Source organism: Pollachius pollachius (genome assembly GCF_949987615.1).
Source record: "Pollachius pollachius genome assembly, chromosome: 10".
Classification (NCBI taxonomy): domain Eukaryota; kingdom Metazoa; phylum Chordata; class Actinopteri; order Gadiformes; family Gadidae; genus Pollachius; species Pollachius pollachius.
In genome coordinates, this window is record NC_136943.1 from 14,561,453 (window position 1) to 14,578,952 (window position 17,500).

The 17,500-nt window shown below is 43.6% G+C and overlaps 1 protein-coding gene across 1 annotated transcript in view; it reads right to left on the reverse strand.

Annotated features, from left to right (window-relative positions):
- The window catches only part of slit3 (slit homolog 3), a 191,424-nt gene that overhangs the window by 166,300 nt on the left and 7,624 nt on the right, over positions 1-17,500 (reverse strand). Inside the window, exons 2-4 of the mRNA XM_079744976.1 lie at positions 11,336-11,407; positions 6,070-6,141; positions 3,072-3,143 (exon numbers count right to left, since the gene is read on the reverse strand). Of these exons, the coding sequence (XP_079601102.1) occupies positions 3,072-3,143; positions 6,070-6,141; positions 11,336-11,407 (216 nt within the window). The remainder of the gene's footprint in view (positions 1-3,071; positions 3,144-6,069; positions 6,142-11,335; positions 11,408-17,500) is intronic.

Genomic DNA, 17,500 nt, shown 5'->3' on the forward strand with positions numbered 1-17,500 from the left:
TCCCTCATCCATATCTTCCCCCCTCCCTCTCTCTTTCTTTCCACCTCTCCCTCTCTCGCTCTCATTTCCATCCATACACTCAAGTCTATAGTGCCTTCTACTCTCTCTCTCTCTCTCTCTCTCTCTCTCTCTCTCTCTCTCTCATGTGAGTTCTTCCATCCATCGGAGGACCCCTGGTTGACCTCATCAGTAACTCAGCGTTCATCTGTCTCCCTCTCAGACCACAGCTCTGTGCTCCCCGGCTGCTCGGTTAGCGTGCTGTGTGTTCCCCGACCAGATCACTACAGGACCTGCAGCGTTATGCTCGTACGCACAGAAGCATAGGGGCGTGCTGAAACTCTCTCTATACGCGGTGAGATGTTCCTTTCTTATCCTCCTCTCCTTTTCCTTTCATCCTCTTTTCCTCTTTTATACCTGCGTATCCTCTCTTCCCTTCTTTCCTCTCTTCTCCTGGTCTCCTGTTTTTTCCCCTCTCCCCTACGGTACCATTCGTCTCCCCCTTTATATCCTCTAACTCCCCCTCCTCTCTTCTCCTCTCCATCGGTCTCACATCCTCTCTTCCTCCCATCTCTTGTCCCCTCCTGTCCTCTCCTCTCCCCTCCTCCCTTCCTCTCCTCTCTTCCTCTCCCCTCCTCTTTGACCTCAGACCGCATGGTTTTACTAGGAGGGTTAGGAGGTAATTCCTATCACACTACCATCATTAAATATCTTACTCATGCTGACAAGGGGAGATGTCACCCGAAGCCAAACCAGAAACCAAGCAGAAACACATCAGGGGTCCCTCCATCTCTGGGAGACAGAAGACTCCTAAAAACGGGGTCCCAAAAAGCAGGGGAAACAGAAAGAGAGAGGGAGGGAGGAAGACAGTAAGATTAAGGGGAAGCGGGGAACGGCAGACAGTGTAATATGAATGCAGCGGATGGCCAGGCAAGGGGCATAAAGGACATGAGATTTATACTGTTGCGTTTGGAGCGATGTTAGCGTTTCCACTGTTGAAGCCCACGCCGTAGAGGGCCTCCCATTAGCCTGGTGATAAATAGGAGCCATCGAGAGCAATTAGAGGTTTTAAAAGAACAGAAAGCCAGGCTGGGGAGAAAATGAGCCTGTCACTCAGAGTAGGAGAAAGATACATTTATATGAATATGGAGAGAAAGAGAGAGAGAGAGGGAGCGGAGGGAGAGAGAGAGAGAGAGAGAGAGACAGAGAGACAGAGAGAGAGAAGGAGAAAGGTATATTATGATGAGAAGTTGAAAAAACACAAAATGACAGAGGGAAAGAAAAAGAGACTGATCAAGTGTGTTTGTAATGTTCTTGCATTATGCCCTGTATATGTACCTTCCGTATATACTGTATATAATAAGTGTGCTTCATTTGTAGTGCTATTGAAGGACAATGTTAAAACAACAAATCAAAAAATTGCCTATACTACTAAAATACTGAGTGCTAGCACAAAACAGATGGATAATCACCTTTTTTAAAATGCTTGCAGGATCAGTGGAATGAAAAGATGACAAGTTTTAGTTATATTTTTAGTAGAACACACGCATTTGTATGTGTTCCTTAATGAGAGAAACATGTTTGAAAGGAAATGACTCAATGCTCGACCAACTTGAAACCAAAAATCCTTATTTTTCGGACATGGTGAATTCCAAAATTAAAGTCTGCCTGTGGCTATAAAGGTCCCAAATGGGCAGAATTTTCTATTAAATGACGTTACTTTCGTACATTTTACTGTTTCAGTAATTGCTAATGCATGCTCCTGTAAACTTTCATTAATTTATACTTCAGTAAAAAATAAACACAAAATATATAAGATCATGGCTGGCTTTTTATAACAGAATAGAAAACTTCCAAAATATGCCTCATGGAAACAATATAAAGCAAGCGGGCATTTTCTTTGCTGGAAAACTGAAAGGAATTGGAAGGTTTAAAATCCCGAAGCACACACACACACACACACACACACACACACACACACAAAGACACACACACACAAGCGATTGCACACACACATAAGCGTACATGTGCATGGACAATAGCATACAGACACACAATTTCATCTAATGCAAAAACATGAACATTTGAGCACATATACAGATGTGCAGATGCGTGCAGGTGCACTCACTCACACGCACCCACGCACGCACGCACGCACGCACGCACGCACATTAAGTTCATCTCCTCCAACCGCTGAAGGCCACCCAATCCAAACAGCGGTAAGGGTTAGAAGGTGTTTGAAGCTGCAGGCTAACCTGACAGACCCTCTCCGAGGACCAAAGACATGGAGGGAGCCTGACAGGAGAGAGAGAGGGAGAGAGACAGAGGGAGGAACAGAGGAGAACAAGAGCACGAGAGAGAGAGAGGGAGAGAGACAGAGGGAGGAACAGAGGAGAACAAGAGCACGAGAGAGAGAGATTTAAAGAGAGAGGGAGAGAGACAGAGGGAGGAACAGAGGAGAACAAGAGCACGAGAGAGAGAGGTTTAAAGAGAGAGGGAGAGAGCGAGACAGAGCGCTGGAGGGCTGTAGTTTTGTGCATTAATACGACCTGACCTTGTTCTCTTAAGTACTCTGGGAAAACTCTATATGTAACTCTATAGGGCTGAATAAAAATTCCTCTCCGCTCCAAGGAAAACAGTTACTGCCGGCACACCTTCACCTCTCAAAGACACACACACACACACACACACACACACGCAAACCCGTCCACACACATATTTGACCTCCCAGCAGGAGCAGAGTGCGCTAACAGGGCGGCACTGTGTCACCTTGCCTGGGAATGGAACCCGCAACCCCAAGTGTTCAGCCTCTATCGCACACACACACACACACACACACACACACACAGAGCGCCAACATGTTTTTAAATGGCTCACATAACACATCAGAGAGAAAGACAGAGAGAGAGAGTGAGACAGAGAGAGAGAGAGAGAAAGAGAGAGAGAGATGGATGGAGGGAGAGAGCGAGAGAGAGAGGATGATCAGTGGTTACGCTGACCGTCGCACATCCAGAGATACAGGGAGGAGGGGCCGGGGTGGAGTGGTTGGAGCGATTAAAGGATGGGGTACTCACAGTCGTCCAAGCTTGGGGTTGGCCTGGAAGAGAAGTTCTGGAAGGACCGTGAGCTTGTTCCTGTTCACACGCCTGGAGAGATAGAAGAGAAAGAAAGAGAGAGAGCGAGAGAGAGAGAGAGAGAGAGAGAGAGAGAGAGAAGGAATGAAAGAAAAGAGACGGACAGAAATCAAGAAAAAGAGAGGAAGAGAACAAAAGAGATGCATAAAGCAAGGGATGGGCAGATGGGGAGAGAGTGGGAGAAGAGAGAGGGAAACACAAAGGGAGGATTTAAACGAAGAATGGACGTGGTTGAAACATTGGTGACCTGCCAATCGCATTCCTTTGAAGGTCAACGGTTCACAGTTTAAAGGTCAAACTAATTGGAAAGTCTATCTGGCATCCTGTGACCATGGTCTTTAGGCTATCATACAATATGTGTGGGGGAGTGTGAGTGTGTGTTTGTGTGTGTGTGTGTTTTGGTAACAGCAGGTTGTCCTATGATCGGAGCCAGGCCCACACACCTCTTTCCCTCCAATCTATCTTTCTATCCGTCCCTATCCTTTCCATATTTTCAACCATAGCAGGACAATCCCAAAAGTTTCTCCTAAGGTTTAGTTAATTTCCAAATTAACTGCCTCCATCTAGATGGAAGGTTTGGTTTCCCAAATAACACAGAGTGTAAATCCTGCTTCATATTTGAATCATTTCTTTTTTGAATCTTTTTTGAAATTTTTTGATTATTTTTCCGGAGCGTAGCTTTCGCAGTGTGAATGTAACGGAGCTGTTATTTGTTTCTTGCTTCATATCATACTCAAGTCTACTTTTTGCGACTAAATTCTCAAAGATTATTTTGTCTGTCATGACATCCGTCATTTTGTGTATTGGGCTTTTTACTGATTCATTGTCCATCAACTCTATTGTCCAGCAGAGTTAGTGGGTGTTAGCCTGTGTATTTCAACCCCAAACCCTACAGAACCTCACCACTTCATCACCATTAAAGAGCCACGGTTTCTCCACAAAACATGGTGGTGATTTGTGAAAAGCAGCATGAGAGGGGGGGTGGGGGTAATGCTCTCAACAATCCCCTTACAAGGACAAGATGTCATCCTGGTGTAGCTATGTTTTAGGCTCCTCTCCGTGTCAGAGGTGGGAAAAAAAAGTGTAAATTGTTGTCGGTTTGTTTGAGCCTGGGCTTCCTCGCCCCGGGTAGATCCGTCTTCGTAGAGCCGCATTCTTTCACGCTGAGACTCCACAAATCACACCATCTCAGTACGGTGACCCCTCAAGCCTCACCCCTGACCCCGACAGACACATCAGAGAGTGCCATCTGAGACCTGTCAGCCAGGGCCTCTTTTTTTTAAAGTATTCATGTATCAGTGCTGTCATTAAAAACAGGTGAATTAGCCATGACCCGACATCCGTAACCACGTGGTACGAACACGCAATCGTGTATATTGCGTTGCTTCGATTGGCTGTATTCCTATAGTAATAGTGGTAAGGGTAGTAGTTGGGTACAATGTTTGTGCAATGTATGTATTGCAACAAATGCAGTTGGATTAAAAGATCTAATCATATGTCCTCAAGGGATTAATCTTTTTATAGCAACAACTAAGGTTGAAAACAGATGAGTCTATTAGTCATGATACTCCACGAGATACCTTGAAATGAAAATATGAATGTTTTGTCATAATAATGACTAGTACATATTAATTAATAATATAATATATTGATAAATATACAAAAATAACGAACAAACAAATGTGTTTAAAGTGGACATATTATGAAAATAACACTTTTCCTGGGATTTGGGGTGTTGTTTTGGGTCTCTGGTGCTCCCACACGCATACAAACTTTGAAAAAGGTCTGTACATGATTTTTTGAGTGAGATATGCATTTCTGAGAGTACCCCGCCTACAGTTAGCAAACAAGCGAGTCAGTTTCGGCTCCCCCTCCTACGTAGGAAGGGGGCACATTTTAATTCTACCTGCCACTTCCCCACCCCCCTCCAATGTAAGATTTTGTGGACCAGTGGACGAGCAACTCCGGCAGGGGGAGTTCGGCAGCTCAAGCTGCCGAACTGGAACTCATATACTATGAATACTTGTTGGTAAAACACCATAATAAGTCTCCTTAACAATGGTAAGGTTTTAAATAACGTATGTCTAGCTACCATTCATCACTGCCATCATCATCATCATCATCATCATCATCATCATCATCATCATCATTCAGCTGGCACAGCAGGGAGCCCCAGTATCCACCAGCACCCATAACCTCTTCCTCCTGACCTCTAACCCCTATCCCTGACACAGCACATTAACGGCTGTTTCAACCTTGAAGTGATATGTGTCCTGTCACTTGGGCCGGACGCGGGATCTTCGTTGGTGAGATAAGATACACATGTTCCTGTCACTCAAGCTCCTCTACCGCTTTCATCGCAAACAGCTCCAGCCCGTCTCTCCCTCAATTACAAACTCATAAAAGGGTACGTAAAACGTTTTCACCAGCCTCTTTTATTTGACGTGTTATTTATTTGTGCCGGGTCAACCTTTTCAATTGGTAATTCAGGGAGTCACAGGGATCATATTCTAGGATGGGTGATAACACACATGGTCAGGCCTGACCCCTGCCCAGCCAATCAGAGATGCCCCTTCATCTGTCCAAGCCAATCATGACGCATAGACGGAAGCATCATCGTTTCCTCTTTTAACAGTGGACACACACAAACGATGATGTGTGATTGTGTGTTTGTGTTTGTTTTACTGTGTGTGTTTGTGTGTGTGTGTGTGTGTGTGTGTGGGGGGGGGGGGGGGGTGTTGGAGCAGGGATGTGTTTTTTTCTGTCCTGACACCTGAGTTTACTAGTACCCACGTGTTAGCTGACAAACAGACCCCCCCCACACACACACACACACACACACACACACACACACACACGCATATACAAACAGGCACATTTACAGGCACACACACACAAATACACACAGGCAAACAGTGATGTCATAGGATGTGCTTACAGTCTCTCCAACAGTTTGAGGTCCTGGAAGGCTCCTCTTTCAATGACGCTGATCTGGTTGTCCTCCAGGTGGCTAGAGAGACACACAGGGGATGCAGGGAGAGAGTAGAGAGAAACAGAGAGAGAGAGACAGAGAGAGAGAGAGAGAGAACAAGGAAGAAGTTAATTATCATGAAATCTCCACTCTAGAGTGAAGAAAAAAGTAAACATATCATGTTATCATGTAAGAAAATTACTCACAATATAGTATGTTGCAATTATGTTAATTTTTCTATAGACATATTAGTTTAGTCATTGACAAAACCAGTTGATGCTTTCAACAGCTACATGACTTGGAAAACGCAAAAAAAATAAATGATGAAATACTAGGGTTCAAGAGTTCAAATATCATAAGGCATAAATCTGTCTTCAAATGGCTTGCTCAAAGGCACTTAAGCAGTGGTACTTGTTGGGAAATAGTACTTCAGTACTCCAGAGACTCCCTCCCTGGAAATATAGCGACAACTGCTCTTTCAAAAGCCACTATGTCAAACTCTTAGGCCACTGCTGCTAATAAACAGTTCACACGATAAATACAGTTATTTTCTGTCCACTGGTGAGAGCGTAATATCAGGTTTCACCACAATGATAAAAAACAGATCAAATCTTGCTGGGAGGTGCTTACATTATAAATGGGTTCGATGTTGAAACCGGTTACATGTTCAAATTTGTTCGGTAAACAGCAATCAGTGTGCTGAAAGGAGTTGGAAGCAGCTCTAACCGCTGTGACCGACGATCACTTTAAGAAACACAGCGTTCCAAAATAAAAAATGTCACCCTCCAGGCAGCCAACACAACCAATATCCCACCTCATCCCTACTCTAAACTGTCTCAGATAACACACATTGCTCCTCTGACCTGTCAATCAACAGGGGCTCATCTCTCCCTCCCTCCTTCTCTCCCGCCCTCCCTACAACCTCTTTTGCCCTCATTCCTTTTTTCCTACATCCCTCACCCTCCCTTGGTCTCTCTTCCCCCCCCCCCCCCTACTTCCCCTAAGCGCTCTCCATCCTACCCTCCCTCCCTCTCTCTCTCTCTCCCTATCGGTTAGTCTGCTGTGGTGGTGTGGTGTCGGTGCACTTTAGGCAATCTAAGGCGTTCCAGATGGGAGAGCGAAGGGAGACATCTCAACGGATACATTATGTTTATATCTTCTGTCTTATGATGTTAAGAGGGACATCTAGGGGGGAGAGAGGGGGGGGGAGAGAGAGAAAGAGAGACGAGAGAGAGAAAGAGAGAGAGAAATAAAGCGAGAAAGAGAGAGAAAGAGAGAGAGAGAGAGAGAGGGAGAGAGAGAGAGAGAGAGAGAGTGTGTGTGGTGATGGCGGTGGAGAATGAGAAATTAGGAAAGAAGAGATACTGGTTTGATTATGGAGCGAACAAAAGAACGATGCATACAGAATTGTTGAGAAAGTAAATGGATTGGACAGGCAGATAATATAGAAGGAAACAATTGAAGAAAGCAGGGTGGGAGAGGAGAGGGAAGGAAGACAATGGTAAGATGAAATGAGATGAAGTTAGACAAAAGAAAGCAAATAATATAGACAGAGAGAGATCGAGAGGGTGAGAGAGAGAAGAGAGAGAGATACTGAGGGTTAGAGAGAGGGAGAATGGTAGGGGAGAGAGAAAGGGAGAGACTGGGAGAGAATAAAACGGGATGCGTCTCAACGCGTTGAGTAACAAGTGATTGAGGAGAAGCAGAGAACCACGGTAGACGAAAGCCATGAACCAACTAGAGGGAAACGAAGATGAGGGAGACGGAGACAGAAAGAGAGAGAAACAGAGAGAGAGGGAGAGAAGGAGATAGACAAAGAGAGATGGGAGAGAGACAGAGTGAGAGGGACATAAAGAAAAGAGAGAGAGATTGGGAGAGAGCCAGAGAAAGAGGGAGATAAGGAGAGAGATTGAACAAGACGTAAAGAGGGAGAGAGAGGAAGAAAAAGACTGAGAGAGATACTGCGAGAGAGATGTACAGAAATGGAAAAAGACGCAGAGAGATTGAGACGGTTAGAGAGATTGAGTCTGGCCTCTCACGTGGTGCTGTTTTGTTCTGGCATGAACTCAGCTGTAAATATTTTTTAAAACTAATTGTTTGGACGTCGGGCAGCCTTCCAGTCATTAATCCAGGCCTTGTCATATCAGCTCGTAGGCCGCCCAGACACACTGACACTAAACTGGACTGGAGAGGCGCTTCATTAGGCAATGAGGGGGAATTCAGGACACACTCACTCTCAGAGAATGTGCAAAACACACATACAAGCCGATACACAATCATGCAACCACTAATGCATAAACACACACACACACACAGACACGCACACATCAACAAAAATACTTTAACATTGTTGATAAAAAAAACTGAATATCAAATCAACTCTATCAATCCAATCAATCAATCAAATTCCACCAAACCAGCCACCTGCTGCCACTTGTAGAACCAGATAAAGTGGTTGCCATGACAACACCTCCCAATCACAGGGAGGGGGAAGATGAGGGACTGAATGGGGAACGTGAACAAAGGGAAGGGGTAACAGATTGTTGGGGACCAAGTAAACATGACATTTCCCCAGCTATTAGCCAGAGCTGTGAGGAATGCTCCAGGCGCACTGTTCAACTTTCCAGTGGAGGAACTAAAACAAGACCACTGTGTGTGTGTGTGTGTGTGTGTGTGTGTGTGTGTGTGTGTGTGTGTGTGTGTGTGTGTGTGTGTGTTCTTGAAAAAATAGTGCTGATGTTTGGCTGGCGCAGAAGAGGAAAAAATAGAGACAGAGCAATGGAGATGGAGAGAAGAAGAGAGATAGAGGCGAACAGGATGCCCAGTGATTTAATGTGTGAAGGTAATAGTCCCATACATACCTCCTTTACTGCAGATAACATTAATACTGGTCTGTGTCTGAATGTGTGCGTGGGTGTGTGTGCGTGTGTATGTGTGTGTATGTGTGTTTGTGTGTGTGTGTGCGTGTGTCAAATGTGTTCCCATACACACAAGCACAAACACACACACACACACACACACACACACACACACACGCACACATTATGACACTCATTACGTTATGACACAAATTCACAAAAATCTATTTTATAGACATTTTTACATATATATAGATATAAATATGTATTTAAACATTTACATTAATTGATGAATATTTATAAACACAGATATATATAGGCTACTTCCCACCTTTCTGCCCTCACATGTACGGCGTGTGACTATTTCCCCTGTTCTGTTCAGAAACACACACCCCCACCCCCTCAAAACCCACAGCCACTCAGCCACACACACACACACACACACACACACACACACACACACACACACACACCCACACCCAGACAGCCAATTTCCACTACTGTGTACTATGAAAGTATTTTTATCTGCTTGTCCAAACTGAATGTTGGTGTGGAACAAAACAGCAGGCCGCTAGCAGGGATTATAGTTATTACTGCAGTATATGCACACACACGCACACACAGCATGCACACACTCATACAAACATGCATAAGTTCACACACACATGACGCACATATGCACACTTTCACTGTTTTAGATATCCAAACTTTTGATAGACCTTTTCCATCTGCCACAGACTGTCCTTGCTCTTTCTGTCACTTTGTGTCATCCTCTTACTAACTCTCTGTCACACATATACACACACACACACACACACACACACACACACACACACACACACACACACACACACACACAGGGATATGAGTCACTTGGGTAGAAGGAGTTATCCTTGAAGTCAATTAGGACAAAAAGGATGACACAGTGAGAGTCATATTTTACTAAGTATAGCTTTTAGCTGGATAACGACAGCCTACTTAACCTAAACGATTTTTTAAGCTTGTCCCATATTAGCCCGCGGCTACAGCTGCTCTATGTGCGATCCACCTGGACTTAAATCATCCTGTAGAACTGTATTAAAATGAACAGATGTATAAATTCACTGTGGGAAATTTGGGAGCACTTTAAACAGGAAACAGATCAAACAGCTAGGTGGATGAACCAACTTATAATATTACAATAAGGCAGTTTAGGTTATTTTAAAGCAGTGTTATGCTTGTGTGAACTTCGGATCATACAAAGTTAATTTATTAACCTGAAACAAATTTTGGTATATTTTCTACATTCTACGCTCCTGAGAAGAAAATGCTTGGTCATTCTGTCTGGTAAAATTCTGTCAGGCCTAGCTCACCATTGCACTTACACTATCTCTGTCCTGTGGGCGATGAAAGAATAAGTCCTGCCAATACGACAGCATGACTTGGATGACTTGTTGCTTTTCTGTAGTAAAAAAATCCCCAATGTAGGGCTTTCACCCCCTGGTCAGCTTCCTGTGTAAATCCACATTCTCCAGGTTGTTGTAACATCTTGAGGTTGTGTTGCTTGTTTAACAAATGGGAGCCGCGCCGATCGTTACTAGCATGTCAGCTCACGATTACTCTATTATTTAACCTCGTAAATATTCTGTAATTACGACCCTGGACTCTGTGGATAGGAAGCCCACAGTCTCCTAGCCCTGAAATCTCTCATTAGGGTGGGAAAGTTTATTTTATGGAGACTCTTTCCCCCTATAGCCATACACAGGCCTATTAGGTAAATATAGCATTAGCTTAATTGTTCCAACATGGCCGTTTGTTTGTTAATGGCATTCCTTGTAGAGAAAAACAAATATTCGACAAAACACAGTGAGGAATGAGGAAATAAGGAGATATACAAAAAGAATCCTGGGTAGTAAATGTGTGAAACAGAAAGATTATGACTGTGTTGGCCAAGATAAATGTAGGCTGTAAGTGTGCTTTGTGTGCTTAGTTCAGCAAGGGAAAATGGAATCCCAAGTTGAACTCTCAATATACTGTGTATAACTCTGTGTTATAGTACTATTTAACTGAAAATGAGATAATAAATAATATATGAGTTCATATAAATTGGACTTCCCACTTCACAAAAATGTGTGTTGCTGAGGCAGATTAAGGACAGGGCGAGATTATTATCGCTTTAGCCCTGCTCGTTTATGAATCGTGTCTATTGGTGATTTTCACTTGTGTGGCCTGTCAAAAAGAATGCCTTTAAGGAGATCCTTTGAAGTCGTTTTCCATAAATTAAAGGAACAATTGCATTTCCTGAGAGTAACAAAACAATCAAAACATGACAACTGACTCACAACAAATCAAAAACACAAAAACAAAAAAAGATACAAAGAAAGAAATGTACTTACAGGATCCTCAAATTCTTGATTGCGGAGAAGTCCACTTTAGTGATCCGTGTGATGTTGTTCCTGTTCAAATCCCTAGAGATCCAGAGAGAGATAAAGGTAAAAAAACAATTAGTTATGGCACATATTTTGGGACACTTCTCGACGGAACAAATATCTTGTTGAAAGCTCTTGTTGATAGAGCTGATAGAGCTTTGAGTTTCATGGCATCCTCAATTGTTTTTCTCTATCTGTCATCAGGTTTGCAAGCTGTGATTCGATATGTTTTCAACAGCTTTCACTACAACTGCACAATGTTGAAACGGCACTAAGAATAGCTGGATAACACTTGCTCTGTATGTGTGTGTGTGTGTGTGTGTGTGTGTGTGTGTGTGTGTGTGTGTGTGTGTGTGTGTGTGTCCATCTATATAGTGGTTGCCTCTAGATTGGTATGCTGTATTGAAAACACTGTTGCACTGAAGAAATTAAGCCAAGTTAAAACACAGACACACACACACAGACACACACACACACACACGCACACACACACAGAGTGTTTGGTATTACACAGCCAGCCAGTCACTCTCTCTCTGTCTCTCTCTCTCTCTGTCTCTCTCTCTCTCTGTGTCTCTCTCTCTCTCTCTCTCTCTCTCTCTCTCTCTCTCTCTCTCTCTCTCCCTCTCTTGCTCTTTCTCCCTCTCTTGCTCTCTCTCTCTCTCTCTCTCTCTCTCTGTGTTTTTCATAATACACCTAAACATTTAGAAATCTGATTTAAGACCATATTGAGTTTCAAAAGACTTCCAGCGGCTGCCATTGCGGAGACCACTAATAGGATCCATGTTGGATCCCGGGGCGTCTCAGTGGTGTGGTGGGCTGGCCGTGCATAGGTCAGCACTGGGTAACAGCGGCCATGTTGTAGTGGGCCCAGTGCAAGACAGGGTGAAGCAGTGCTAAGTGCAAGACAAACCCAAACACACAAGAACACACATGAACAGTTATAGATACTCTCACACACACACACACACACACACACACACACACACACACACACACACACACACACACGCGCAAACAAACACACCATCACACACACACACACACACACGTGGACCTACTATAAATGAGGAGCAGGTCACGCAGGATGGAAAAGGAGAAGTTCTTTCCATCTGTCCTCCAAATTCTCTTTTATTTCGTTCCTACCAGTTACTGATCTCAACTGACCCTAATATCCTTTTTGCTATCGTTCTCACCTCAGTCTTTCCTTCCCTTACGTCATCTTCTCTCTCTTTCTCGTATTCTCTCGTTCCATTTCTTTTACTCTAGCACCTTTCCCTTCTCTATTTTCACACCTCTCCATTTCTACTATCCTCTCTCTCTCTTTCTCTCTCTCTCTCTCTCTCTTTCTCTCTCTCTCTCTCTCTCTCTCTCTCTCTCTCTCTCTCTCTCTCTCTCTCTCTCTCTCTCTCTTTTTCTCTGTCAGTTAGCATGCGACGCTGCCATTTATTCAACACAGTTTCTGGCTAATTTCTGTCGCTTACTCTCTCTATCGTGCCTCACATCTCTTCCTGTTTCATCAGTCTCTTGTTCATAATCTTTTACCCTTGTTCCTTTTCTTTCTTCCTTCCTCATCTCCTCAGCCCTTTTTCCTAATCGCCCCCATTCACAGCGCCCCCCCCCCCCAACCTCTATCTCTTATCTCCCTCTTATCTCTCCCTCTTTCACAGCTGACTTATCTCCTGCTGTTCAGGTCCTTGGTGTTCTCTCTCTCGCCCTATCTCGCCCTCTTTTATCTCAATCTTTCACTCTCACACTTTAACATTCCTCCCCTTTTTTAATCGCGTTCCCCTTGTTTTACACCCCCCCCCCCCCCCCCCGGGCTAATCTCTCCATCCTTATCTTGGTTGTTTTTTGTTGAGGCTTTTTCGGTCGCAGTGGAAAGTTCTGCGGTTTCCACGGTAACAGCTCTATGCTCTAACAAACAATGCTAGCTCAGGTGCAGCGGGAACCCTCTCCACCAATAAGCATGAGAGGTGAGAGGTCAAGGAAAGTAGCACGGCCTGGTAGGGTGGGTGGTCTGCTCTTCCGGCACACATAAGGACCTTAAATCGCTTGAATATAATTGTTATTGTTTTATAAATATCTCATGCTAGATTTAATACAACATTTTTATGACCAAATGTACCCTTAAACTTTAATCTGCTATAACAGTTAAAACAAAATAAATTATAGATATTCGCCCTCTCACACTTAAGAGAACTGGGACCAAGGCTGGAAAGTACTTTTGCAGAGTTCTATGCAGGAATATATGGCCCCGTCAACACAGAGACAATTTTTTGGTGAAACCGCATAACCCTTGTGCATTTCGGCCGACCGTCCAGACGGAGCCGGCCAATCCGGTGCCCGAAACCGACCATTTCTGAAACTACCCTCGGAGGTCGTTTCAAATCTATCCGGACCTATGCGGTTTCGTGTTAGGATTCGTGTGGACGCCTGAAACGCAAACAATGACGTCATTAGCCCCCCACCAGCTGGGGGACGTCAGAGCTGCGTTTAATATCTTATTTATTATTTTATTTGTATTCTTTTTGTAGCTTTAAGTAAAGCCCCTTGATGAATTTGTTTACTAACTGTACATTAAAAAGTATTTCTCCTTGTGACTGAATGTTTGTATACAGCGCGCAGGCTTGATGCGCTCCACTTTTTTCTGTGGAGAACCAGCGCCTTGAATATCTACTACAGTGTTTCTACAGTCCGATGCGGTTTCGCAATGGCTCTGTTTGTACGGAGATATTTCTGAACCGGATGAAACGAAACCGGATCGTTTTCGCCCGTTTCGGCTCCGTGTGGACGGGGCCCTAAGCTACATACATGTACTTCACTTGAGTATATTCTATATTGTATTCTATACATTCTATAATTTGATAAAGTAGGCTACAATACTGTATGTTCACCAGAGAAGAGTTATCAAAAGTACTAAACATTTAACATTTTAGAAAAAAAAACTCCCGCTTTAACATAGTTCAACTGTAATATACATTATGTATACTGGTATGCTTCCCCCAGATAGGAAGGCAAGAAAGGAAGAGGAAAGCAGGAAGAGGAAGACACCAACATGACATCAAACTCTGATGGTGGCCATTGGGAGCAGCTGGCCTGTTAAAGTGTCAGCCAGCCGGCGGTATAAAGTAGCACTCAGCACCATGTTTACCAGGCCTGCACGCTGCCACTCAGCCAATTAACAAGCTGCACCAAAGCAATATACTGCTCTCTGTTTGTCTGCACCACCCTGAGAGGCTAGGAGTCTGTCTGCATGTGTGTATTACGTTGTGTGTGTGTGTATGTGTGTGTGTGTGTGTGTGTGTGTGTGTGTGTGTGTGTGTGTGTGTGTGTGTGTGCGTGTGTGTGTGTGTGTGTGTGTGTTTGAGTGTGTGCGTGTGTGCATGTGTGCGTGCGTGAAGGAGGGTCCTTGTATATGGTATTGTATTTCCAAGAACACCTGCTTGTCAACCAACCACAAATACAAATACACACACACACACATGCATGAAAAACACCCGACAAACAAACAAACAAACACACATACACCTACACACAAACCGAAGTGTATAGACACCTCACAGCTGACCATTTAAACCAGTAAACTGTGTTGCATGTGGGCCGGTTCGCCTGGCAAGCTTCAAATAGATCTTCAAGACACAGAACAGTGTGCTAATTCTAATCTACACAACACACACACACACACACACACACACACACACACACACACACACACACACACACACACACACACACACACACACACACACACACACACACACTTAAATGGGTGAGCATGTCACGTCAGGGAGACACAGAGTAATGGTGAATGAAAGAATGAATGAAGGAATGAATATAAGTGTCCATTACTAGCAATTACACTGAATATATATTTAGAATAACTAACTCTTTCCAAAAAATTATACGGAAAAAGATATTCTGATTAATCTTCCCATGTCTCTCTCTAGCTCTCCGTCAAAGTCGGTTGGTCTGTTAGTTTCTGGTGCGGAGGTAATTGAAAATGTTACCTCTTTACTTTCCTTATGCCTCTGCCACTCTGTCTCACTCTCCATCCCGCTCTCCCCATTTTCCTTGGATGTCTTTCAGACACTAACAAACACTCACTTATATAAACAAACACATACACACACACACACAAACAAACACACACACACAAACACACATCCTTTCACTTAATTGTGTTTTTATCTCTCTACTCTTGCGTCCTTTTCCCTGTCTTTCATCCTCGGTCGTTTATAGTCCAACGCTTGGCTTCAGCATGCGTTTGTTTCCTGCTTTAATCTCATGTCATTTTCCCCTTGGCCTCTCACACATCTTTCCTTTCCATTATTTGCCTTTCTCTTATCTCTGCTGACAAATTAGAATGTGGACATCTATCCACATTCCCAGCCATCTCCATCTATACTGACTCATGAAGAATATACATATTACAATCCCACTCAACCATTAGTTAGACACTTTTAAAGCCAAGGAAACCAGTTTTAGAAACTGGGTTCCGATGTGAAAAAGACGTATTGAATCTGAAATAACTTCCGGCTGCAGAAGGTATCGGATGTTTTCCAGTGTTGAACAGCACTGGAACACTCAAACTAACACTCAAACTGTTGTTTTCAGTTTGAAAGGTGTGCTAATGTGTATGTGCTGCTATGTTGCTGCATCATAACTGTAAAAGCAAGCCAAGGAATTTGGCTATGAGGTATATGGACCGGATCAGGACAAGACAACTGAGTGGTATACATAATTGATTTGAGACACTCACCTTTAAAAAGGGTTCATTTTCATTCAATGGAAAAAGAAAAAAAAAAGAAATTGTGTGTGAAATTATTAGCTACACATATAAAAACATACACCTCGTTCTTTCACTCTGACTCTCTAATTCTCTCTTCCGTCTTTGCCTCAGCAGGTGTGTGAGCAGAGATCAGAAAGAGAGAGCAGTGTGGTTCCTGTCAGATACAGTCATGCCAAGTTTGAATTAGGGCTGAATGATGTTACAGACCCTTCGGGTCTGTGCCAGATCAAACAGAGGCATGCACTCAAACATCCACTAAAGGCTTGGTCCAAGAACACACATGGACTTAAAAATAGTTATAGATACTCAAGAATCACACATAAACACTCACACAAACACACACACACATACACACACACACACACATAGACACACAGAAAACTTTGAAATGTATAGATATATTTATAAAATAACAGATTTTTAATAAATCAGGTATCATTTTCAGTCCTTCAATTGTTCCCATCTGTTAATTGAATATGTTCTACACTCGTCAATGTCTTGTTTATTGCCGGATTTTTAAGCATCTGCCAGGCTTGCTCCGCCTCTATCTCTCTCTTTATGTCTGTCTGTCTATCTTTGTCTCTCTCCCTGGTGCTCACTCTCCCAAAAGTCCCATTCAATTTTAAGGTCACTTTACCCCTGTTAAATTTCATTGTTCGGTGCCACTGGTGGCCGTCTCATGCTTGTATGACCATGTCAAGGAGTCATTGGCCTGCATCACTTTTTATACGGCTTTTTATATGGCTGTGAGTTAACAGACGTGTTGTAAAGGGTTATGAAGTGTTGTAAATTGTTGTAAAGCCATGCAGTGTGTCGGAGTGAGTGAGGCGGCTGAAGTCCCTCCGTGCTTTTCACTGCTCGGTCTACCTGTGGACTCCGAGTAATCCCGATACCAGGAGGCAATGGGACACACTACGCTGAGTGGGTAAGCACCATGCAGCTGGGGCTGTACTGCGAGGGGTTTAGGGGCCTGGGGGAGGCAATGGAACGCGCCCAGAGAGACAGAGGAGGACTGAGAGGAGGTGAAAAAGACATAGACTTGAGATATTAGAAGGCATGAAGAGAATTTTGAGGCTCGGAGGAAATGTAGACAAAGAAAAGAAAGAGAGAGAGAGATACAATTCTCTCACACACACACAGACACACACAAACACACAACCACAGATACAGATACAAATACAGTAATGGCACGTAGGATTGGAAATAGATTCACACAGTGGATAGCAATTTGCAGAGGAACATTGACTCTGTTTTAATGCAAATAACCTGTTGCTTAGTGACAGTGGCCCTGTCAAGCAGCTACACTGCCTGTTATCAAACTGTCATCAAACTCTAGGAATATA